This window comes from Sinocyclocheilus grahami, unplaced genomic scaffold, assembly GCF_001515645.1.
Source record: "Sinocyclocheilus grahami isolate Dianchi unplaced genomic scaffold, SAMN03320097.WGS_v1.1 scaffold294.1, whole genome shotgun sequence".
Classification (NCBI taxonomy): Eukaryota; Metazoa; Chordata; class Actinopteri; order Cypriniformes; family Cyprinidae; genus Sinocyclocheilus; species Sinocyclocheilus grahami.
In genome coordinates, this window is record NW_015505473.1 from 714,192 (window position 1) to 724,994 (window position 10,803).

Below are 10,803 nucleotides of genomic sequence, written 5' to 3' on the forward strand. Positions count from 1 at the left end.
TGTGTGTCTGTGTCTGTGTGTGTGTTCATGGGAGTGAGATTGACTTTGCATGTGTGTGTCTGTGTGTCACTAACAGACAAAGTGGAAGCAGTTTGGTGAGATACAGCTCGTCTTTCCCACCTTTTTGGGTCAGATTTTCCAGATAACCAAGATTGATGGACCCACAGAGAGAGCGAGACATACTCATAGAAGAGTCTCTCTCTCTCTCCTTCATAGTCTCTACCTTCATTTCATGCCATACGTTCCTTCCTCTAATTGAGAGCGTCTTCCTTTACTCACACTTGACAGATCAGTTGTCTTCGTCGTGATGGACAGCTGAATTTTGTCCCCCTGTTAGCCCTGTAAAAACGCAATATATGTCCCTGCGAAGCCCTCTGATTCCACTGGCAAAACCGATGTGCCGTCCCCGACCGATCCATTCACTAGTCATTTAAAGTGAAACGCCAGGATGGAGAGAGAGATCTAAAGGTCAAAGTGGGAAAGACAAGGAAAGGAAGTGAGAGATGCAAGGACAGAAAGAACAGTTATTGTTTGTATCCGTTATGGAATAACTTACGCTCAAAAAGCTGCATCTTGGTAGTAAAAAGCAACATGGTATTGTAGTACTAAAAAAAAAAAAAAGTCAAAGATACACAGAATATTGTTTATTTGAATTCTGGCGCTCTCTCGTGATGGCTCATGACGCACGCTGTGACGCACCTGTCATCTGATGGGGGCATAACTTAGCGATTGGCTTTTTGCACAAATAAAAAAAAAATTTCTTCAACATTTTTCATATATATACTGTATGTGTGTGTGTGTGTGTGTGTTTTGTGTCTGCATGATTACCATCTGTATGACCGCAAAAAAAAAAAAGTCAAAGATACACAGAATTTTGTTTATTTGAATTCTGGCGCTCTCTCGTGATGGCTCATGACGCACGCTGTGACGCACCTGTCATCTGATGGGGGCATAACTTAGCGATTGGCTTTTTGCACAAATAAAAAAAAAAATTCTTCAACATTTTTCATATATATACTGTATGTGTGTGTGTGTGTGTGTTTTGTGGGGAATGTGGCTGTATTAAAATATTTTGTAGAACCCTTCAATACATTTGGTAAATATTTTTCCTCAAACGGGGCAATCCATTACTTTTCTGGATTGCTCCAGGACTGATTTCATGTATTTTTATATGAAATAAAAAAATATTCAGTGTGGTACAATTTTTTTCAAGGCACTTCACTATATATCATTTTTTTTTCTTTTTGAGCATTATCAACTCTGGAAGCCCAAATGGTCTTCTTTCCAAAGACACCAAAATTGTGTGTGTAGCACACTGAAGTCAGGAACTCAGCGTGTGATTACGGTCTGTATGACAGCTATCAGTGTGAATGCGGTCTATATGAACGGCCATTAGAGTGTGATTATTGACTATATGGCCGGCCATCTGTATGATTACCATCTGTATGACCATCAGTCATGACATAGTCTCTGAAAAATGGTTGCAGGAATCTCATTTTTCATGGTATCTTCTTCAGATTTGAAATATAAACTCATGAGACATGTAACTTTCAACCCATTACTTTTCTGGATTGCTCCAGGACTGATTTCCTGTATTTTTATATGAAATAAAAAAATATTCAGTGTAGTACCATTTTTTTCAAGGCACTTCACTATATATCATTTTTTTTCTTTTTGAGCATTATCAACTCTGGAAGCCCAAATGGTCTTCTTTCCAAAGACACCAAAATTGTGTGTGTAGCACACTGAAGTCAGGAACTGTTACAATTTTAAGTTAGGTAGGTCATTTTCAGCTGCGAGTCCCAAAATGGGGCGTGCAGGTTAACAGGTTAATAGGATAGGTGCCATACTTAGTTCTTTAACAGGCTTCTAAACAATAACTAATTAAGATGTATGAATATAAAAATAAATAAGCAATTCATTATTAATAAAATTAACACACACAAAAATTGGTAACACTTTACAATAAGTTTTCATTTGTTAACATTAGCTAACTACATTAGCTAAGAGTGATACTTAAAATACATTATTTTAAAATGTCAAGTTGTATCTGTCATTATTTAATAGAACTGAGCTGACATGAACTAATAATGAACACTTGTATATTTAATAACTATTAATGTTAGCAAAGATTAATAAATACTGTAACAAATGTATTGCTCAATGTTAAGGTTATTTAGGGCATTAACAAACATTAACTAATGAGACCTTATTGTAAAGTGTTATCGAATATGTTGATAACATTTAATATATGCTCTGATTAATGCTCTAAAATGACTTAACCCCTTCAGTCACTGCGTTTTTGACCTAGTTTTTTGTTTAAACTAATAAAATAGTATTTTTCTACAATAGGAGTAGGTCAATGGTCAACTGGTCAATGATTGGTCCCATGAAGATTTGATCCCTAAATTATTCTGATTTTTTTTTCTAATCAGAGGTATTAAAATGGTAAATGTAAGATGTAAATGCATTTTTTTTGTTTTGTGTTGTTTTGAATTCTTCCAAAAATGCAAAAGCCAATTTACAAAAAAGTTAAAGTTAAAATAATTAAGGTGTGTTTTACGCATTGTTTTTCACTAAAGAATGATATGTTAATTATTTTTAAATAATAAAAAAAACTCTATGCCCAGCAAATCCATTAGGTAACATGCTCTCTTCTCCTTGGTCCCACCCCCAGGTGGAAGCACGCCCCCTGGCATCACGGCTCCCACGGTGACCAGCATTCCATCTCCAATTAGTGTCAACGGTTTCACAGGGCTGCCGCCTCCTCAGGCCAATGGCCAGGCCCCAGCGGAGGCCATGTTTACTAATGGAATCCATCCTTACCCAGGTACTACATGCTCTCATTCACAGATACACAGCAGAAATATGGCAGATTTTAACCTTAAATTCTATTTAAAAACTCACAACTTTATGGTTACTTTTTCAACAGTAATATACAAGACTAATAATAAACAGTAAAATTTTTATGTCGTCATCCTATTTTGACAATTAATGTCAGTATTTCTTGCAGTATAATCAAATTTTATGTATGTACATAAAGCAGTTTATATTGTGCACTGTTTACTTATGTGTTTAGAAATATAAGTGTTCTTCTATTTGACGAGTCAGCAGTCTTTTTTTAAACACTCAGGCAGGGCCGTTTCTAGGCATAGGCGAGCTAGGCGGTCACCTAGGGCACCACCAGCTGAAGGGGCACCAATGAGCACAGGGATTTCGCCTAGGGCGTCAAATTGGCTAGAAACGGCCCTGCACTCAGGCATGTGATTAAACATGTTTCTGGAAGTTTCCGCATTTGGAAATGCCAGTGGTCGGCTGTTAGCTGTCACAGTCCGAGTCTGTGTGTGTTATGGAGTGGTTTTCATATCCAGTGCCACAAAGAAAAGCAAATGCCTGTATCCCAGTTTTGCAGGAAGTGGTGTTTAGGGAAGACTCGGAGAAGGGCGGCCTGGGCGTGGCACAGAGAAGTTGTTTTGGGGTTCAGGGAAGCTGCTTCCTGTCGTCTCTCTCAGAAGGTATAGAACTCCCTCAGACGTTAGTGTCGTGCAGTGTTATTTTACTGTGTGTGTCTGGTGAGTGTGTGTGTGTATACGCTATACGGTAGACAGAGGGAGTGAAAGACATGTGAGTAGTTTCTTTATGTTTGTTTGTTTGGTGTCGTCAGCTTTGTAGAGTGTTGTTGTTGTTGTAGTGTGGCTATAGTTATATGTGCATGCATTGTATTTGGCAGACGCTTTCATTTAAAGCTCAAGGGCAAGAGGTGATGCTCACACCTTCCGGAGTTCAATCCTACAGGCTTTTGGTTAGCAGCCCTGCACTTTACAGTATCCATTAGGATACACAACAACCATCGAGTCAAGTCACGTTTATACAATTCAGATTGTGTCAAAGCTTCACAGTAATAAAAAGGAAAAAAGGTGCTGTCATTGCAGAATTGATCAATTATGAAACAAAGACAATTTCTGCTATAAGCAGCTCTACAGAAGACAATAGTGTTCAACTCAAGTCAGTTCAGTACAGATTGTGTCAAAGCTTCACAGTAATAAAAAGGAAAAAAGGTGCCGTCATTGCAGAATTGATCAATTATGAAACAAAGACAATTTCTGCTATAAGCAGCTCTACAGAAGACAATAGTGTTCAACTCAAGTCAGTTCAGTGTTGATTCAGTTCAGTTCAATAACAGTGTCAGTTTTGCAAAGTCAAAATGTAATACATTTAAAAGCAGGTCTACAGTAGGCGACGTTGCCATTATTCAGCTCAGTTTAAATTGTCTTCTCATCCAACAAATAATGAAACTTTAATCTGATTATATGTAATATATATGCTCTAAATTGCTACATTAGATTTTTTTCACAGAATTTTGGAGAAAATTAAAAATACAATAAAATTGGAGAGAATTAAAAATACAATAAAAGTCTTGCTTACATTTGAAATGTAAAAAGAATTAATGCATGTTTTGTGTACTGTTTTTCACTAAATGAAGCATGACATTTAAAACGTTTTTATTTATATTCACTAATATATGACAATATGTATAATTATGTTTATTATTTATTTACCTACATATATTTCTGGTGAAATGATTTTAAAAAATCTCTTTCCTGCAAAAGCATTGGACCAACAACTCTCATTGAACTAACAATTTACCCAAAAAATTACATTTTATAATTTACTGAACCTCATATCAATATGCTAAATAGTATAATAACATCTATAGAACATATTAGAAATTATTTTATCATTTTAACTATATTATCTTAAATTAGTGTACAAAAAGATCTGCCTAACAAGACAAACACTGCAACATTACATTAATATTAATAAGTTTTCTGATGTCATTTTCACGATCAATACATTTGATAACTAAAATGATGGCACTAATTACATTTATATAAAAAGTCCACAGTGTAATACGAGGTATATGAAAGTTGCATTGCTCTTCGTTCCCCTGGTAAGCAGTCTAATATAGCATTGCCATGGATGACAACAAATATTAGGAAATATCTGACATATGAATGCCGTGATTGACTAAGTATTGCAGAAAGCCAGTGTAATTTTCAGTGTAATTCACTGAAAATCTAGGTCATCTTAATTTTTTTATGAGCATACAGGTTTGGAATAACATGAGGGTGAGTAAATGATGACAGGATGTTCATATTTGGCTGAATTCTCCCAGCTTTTAAGTGAAATGTTACTCGATAGGCCACAAACACCCAATCCTGAGTGTGGATGCTGCAGTGTTTACCGTGTCAGTGTTTTAATAGCGTTAAGTTACCAGGCTGCGAGTATGTGTATCGGTGTTTAGAACAGAGCGTCGCAGGGCTGGACCTGAATTGCCTTTATTACTGTGAAAGCTCTCAGCTGATTGATGTGCCGTGTAGTGCCGTAGATCTATATTGTTCTCCGTACACTCTCCGGCTGTCTTTCCAACTCTCGGGCAGCGGGAAGCTTGGCAGGGCCCTGTGCGAGCGCCACGGCTTAATTGTTTGGGGTGAACGGTGAAGGGGAGGGAAGTGAGGTAAGCTCATTCCCGGCGCACAGCTCTGCCCGAACACACTCAAACGCACTCAGTGACCCCAACTGTGTCTGTAATGCTCTCATCTCTCTCTTTCCTCAGCTCAGAGTCCCACTGCAGCAGACCCCCTACAGCAGGCCTACGCTGGAGTCCAACAATATGCAGGTCTGTCACTCAAAAGGAGGCTGTTTGTGATTTTCCTGCTTCCGAGTTAATAAAAAGTGCATGCGCTGTCTACGTGTGCTGGAATAAGAGGTGGGGAATGTGTGTGTGTTATCTGACACATTGGCGCGTGTGTGTGTGTGTCTCAGCAGCCTTCCCCGCTGCATATGGACAGATCAGCCAGGCCTTTCCCCAGCCGCCTCCCATCATCCCTCAGCAACAGAGAGAAGGTGAGTCTGTCGCCTCCAGATATGTCACCTGTAAGAGTGAAGGATTCAGCGTGGTCACTCTGTGTGACATTTTCCATAATTGTCTTTTCATTGATGTCCTATAAAAAGTGAGATTTTATATATCGATTGTGCTGTATGCAGCAGTCACGCTGCCGTTCAAAAGTTAATGGTCAGTAAGATTTAGAAAGGACGCATTAAATTAATCATAAGTGACAGTAAAGACATTTACAATGTTACAAAAGATTTCTGTTCTTTTGAACTTTCTATGCAAAGTAAAAAAATATATATATATTTTCCTACAAATATTCTGCAACTGTTTTCATTAATAATAACATTCATAAGAATAATAAAAATTTCTTAAGCAGCAAATTGACATAGAATGATTTCTGAAGGATCATGTGACTGGAGTAACTGGAGTAATGGCTGCTGAAAATTCAGCTTTTCATCACAGGAATTAATTAAAATGTTTTAATGGATTCAAATAGACACCCGTTATTATACCTAACTCTAATAATATTTCACAATATTACTGTTTTACAGTATTTTTGATTCAAATAAATGCAGCCTTGGTGAGCATGAGAAAACATTTAAAAAATTTTACAGACCCCAAACTTTTGAACATTAGTGTACGTTCCAAGTAATAATATTAAATAATGAAGTTATAATTAAAAAATTTTTTCAACAGCTATTGATTACCACAGACAATAATTTGGATCTGATATTAAATAGACTTATAATGAAAGCAGTAAAGAGTTCAACAAACCCTTACAAGATTGACGGCCTGTCAGAGATCAACAGACATTAAGTAAAATTTGGTGTTCTTGGTTGACTTTGTAAAACATTAAACGCAAGATTGTGGGTTCGTCTCCCTCCAGTGGCTGCTATTATAAACTATACTGAAATATCACCAACAAACCATCATACAGTCACGATTTGATGTTCCAGGTGAAAGTTACTGTACTCTTGCTTTACAAACAGAAAGACGACTGCTATGCAAATGTCAGCACCCCATGTGCATGATTAGTTAACTGAGGAATGCAGATATAGAGAAGGTTTCCCTTTTGTGGTTCTCAAGATCTGTTATGCATTAATGTTGGTTAATGTTAAAGTTATTAGAAATTGATGTACAAAGGTTCTATTTGAGTAATGGACAAAACCAGTTAAAATGTATTCAGTATATAATGTATTGATACTGTAGTTGTTGGTTTCTAAAGCTTGAGAAATTATGCATATAAAAGTAAATATTTTTTTTTATATATACAACAAACAGCATACAAAAAAAATACAATGCCAATGACATTGTATTTGCATTGCTAGTATCTATGCTGCAGTCATTCCCATTGGATTGTGGTCTGTGGTGCATGATGGGCCTTATATATGTCCCAAGAAATAAAAAAACTTTGCAATCAGAGTAAGTGCCGTGATTTGATGAAAAAGCTCAAGGTCATTCAGCAGAGGAGATCATAATGACCATGATCCGTGAACTATAATAATTTGGATCAAGAAGTTTGTCCTTTCTCCGTATTGAAACGTGAAGAATTCCAAATCTCCAATAACATTTTGTAAATGGGTTTCTCCTATACAGCACTGTTTGGTAATTTTCCTCTCAGTTTGAAGGAAGCGCTAATCGAAAACAACTCTTTTCAGGAGTGCCTGAAGAACCGGGAAGTGTCACCGCTGAGTATTTATTTGTACGGTTATTTCATCTATACAACTTAAGGAGAGAATTGCTACTTTCAGATGCCAGGGCAACTGCTCAATAAAGAGAAACTGTTTCTATAGTTTCTACTTTGGCAAGCCAAGTCTAATTTTGCCATTTGTGTCTTTGTTTTGCCCTCCATCTGTCTTTATTACTCTCATTTCCACCTATTCTTTCTGTGCTATCTGCTCTCTTTCGCTCCTGTCTAACCGCCTCTCTAATCCTCTGTATCCCACAATCCTTCTTGTCTTTCTCTCTCTTTCTCTGTCTCCAGGGCCAGAGGGCTGTAACCTGTTTATTTATCACCTCCCTCAGGAGTTTGGGGACGGCGAGCTGATGCAGATGTTCCTGCCTTTCGGTAATGTCATCTCCTCCAAAGTGTTTGTGGATCGGGCGACAAACCAAAGTAAATGCTTTGGTGGGTAAAAATGATAAGACACCTGTGAAGATTATTCTCATTCCTACTCACACTATTAACATTTTTACCTCATTTCTCTACCACAGCGAAGCTTTCGATTGAAGCCGGGTGCGCACTGTGTGGTTTTTGCTACGATCCGTTCGTCGGGCTAAATGGAGTTTTAGATCACTTGGTATAACATGTTTATCAATAAGCAACTTTTACAATGAATCGTAGCTTCTTAAGTTTTCCAGTGTCTGAAATTTTAACGGAAGCAATGGATTTGAGCTTGTGCCAATTAAATATCTTCATTGTAACCAGACTATCAAAATTATTAAAAGTGGCAAATCCATTTGTGCAGTTTGGGGTTTTTCATTTTGGATTTATGTTATTACTTCGGATTCGTGTGAAAATGCCAAAGTCAGAACAAACCCTGGTGACATGGTCAAAGTCGTAGATAATATGCATATTTTACACCTAAAATGTTGTTTCATCATCCAGTCTGAGAAGCAACAGGACAGGGAAAAAAAATCACACAGTGTTCACCTGGCTTGAGACAGGAAAAAAGAATGAATGGAAATTTAAAGGGAAAAAAGAAGAGGATGTAGTGTAGCATCTTTATGTCCTTAATCAGCGCGGGACATGAGGCTGTAGGGGGAAACCGCAGAAGCGTGTTCACGTGTCCTGCTCGTGACTAACGTGAACCTCTATATTTTAATTAGCGCTATCTGTAGCTTCACTGGCTCCTTGACTTATCAGAGGCATCCCATGCGTGAACAAACACAACGCTATTCGATTTCGACTTAATATAAATGCAGTTAGCGGGAGGTGTTTCAGAGACTCAGACTTGATGATTTAAAATGCTGAGCTAGCTGAAATGTTCACAATACCTCAAGACAGAACAACCGAGAGTGAGAAAATAGATGAGAAAATGAGAGCAAATAATTTGCGTTGAAATGTTCATGTGTTAAATGGCAGAATTTGGTTGCCATTGCTAAGAATTCAAGAACAGATTGAAGATGATTTACACCATACACTTTGTTTACCAGAATAACTACAAAACTATATAAATTGTAAACAATAATAAATAATGCATTTTTGTTGTAATTCAGGCTACCTTTTTAATGAAGTAGCTACACTACAAATTACAAACAAACCCCCATAAAATCAAAATGACAGTTTTATGGCTTTTAGTCCATGTTTGTTAGCTTTAACAGTAAATGCTATCGCACTTTGAAAAGTTTTCTGCGAACCAAAAATATTAGCGATTCATCGTGCACACAGATTTCGTCCTGTAAAATTAGATTTGTCCGGACTTCCTGCTTAAAGGTCCCCTGAAATGCTTAGAAACACTCAGCGTTACTCTGTGTTGACGTCATTTTAACTGAAACAGGAAGACAGGGCGGGACATATCAAGTAGCCCCGCCCCTTTTTAAAATAGCCAATAGCGTTCATTTATATCACAGCTTGGGCTAGAGCGGTTCAGAGCCGTTGAACTCTGTAAAGCCGCACTTGACAGGGTATGCCAGCCACAATTTCATTCATATTGCTATAAAATATAGCATTCTGTGTAGAATTCAAATAGCTCCGATACATTTTGTGGTCTGCGCCGACTTGTGCATGTAATCCGCTCCGTGCTATCGTGTCTCTGGACCAGAGCAGAGTGTGCGTGCGGTGCGGTGGTTAGCGTGACACAGCGCAAAACCAGACTTCTTTTTTTCCTCAATTGAAAGCATGTTTACACTGTTTGAATCGTTCCCTGTCCCCTATATAGTGCACTACGTGCCATTCACTGTACAGAAAATACAAATTCTGTGGACAAGTGACCGATTTCAGCCGCGGCTTCAGCATCTTATGTTATAGTGTAGGGGGCGGGCACTTCGGATTCTAGAGAGCATTTGATTGGACAGAAAGTTTGATGAGGAGCTGAAGTACGATGTGACGTCAAAAAAATCGTTGAGCCGTTTTGGCGGAAGTGACGAACTGCAAGCTTTGAATGCTTATATCTTCTAAATGCGCATTTTGTCACTGTTTTGGAGCACACTGCCTTATAGATAACCTTAAGACTAACATATTGATACTAACACCCAAAAAACTTTCATTTTGATTTCATGGGGACTTTAAATAGGAAATACATCAACAATTTCATGTGGTTATTAAAAACCAGCTTATGATTGGGAAAACTATGCCGTTTCAGTAGTGACATTATTTGTAGCTCATATATGAAATTAATGATATAATTGTTAATAATAATAAAAAATTACTATAAATAATTAACATTATTGATCATTTTAAAAAGTATTTTTCAACTTTAGTACCAGCAGCAGAGACATTTTGAAAAACTATACTAATTTGACAACAGCTAAACAAATTTTATTCTACTAAAAATGTAGTTAAATTAGTAGTCTCGCTATTTGTACTTCCCAGTGCAGTTGCTCGCATAGTAGAAATTATGAGACATTACACTATCTGAACATTAGCAGGTTAATTATTTGCAATTTTCTGTACTCTGCACGTCATTAAAAAGGCAATCTGGCTAACTGCCTCTCGCTAATGTTAGGAGCGACTGGATATTGTGTATTAGGTTGTGCATGTTCTCTGTGCTTCTGATTATTGTGTATAAAATGTATGCTGTTGTACTGTATTGATTGACTTTGTGCATATATGTTGGATGTTAAACATGTGGTAAATATGTGTCACGATGACTTAAGTAAACTTGATTGATACCCTCCCTTCATTTCACGCTCACCTCATTCTTTGTCATAAAATAATTTCTGGTCTCATTTCTCACCTAACACCC

General features: G+C 37.3%; 1 protein-coding gene across 1 annotated transcript in view; it reads left to right on the plus strand.

Annotated features, from left to right (window-relative positions):
- The window catches only part of LOC107600881 (CUGBP Elav-like family member 4), an 81,533-nt gene that overhangs the window by 67,862 nt on the left and 2,868 nt on the right, over positions 1-10,803 (plus strand). Inside the window, exons 5-9 of the mRNA XM_016292859.1 lie at positions 2,655-2,830; positions 3,405-3,515; positions 5,618-5,680; positions 5,827-5,907; positions 7,881-8,024. Of these exons, the coding sequence (XP_016148345.1) occupies positions 2,655-2,830; positions 3,405-3,515; positions 5,618-5,680; positions 5,827-5,907; positions 7,881-8,024 (575 nt within the window). The remainder of the gene's footprint in view (positions 1-2,654; positions 2,831-3,404; positions 3,516-5,617; positions 5,681-5,826; positions 5,908-7,880; positions 8,025-10,803) is intronic.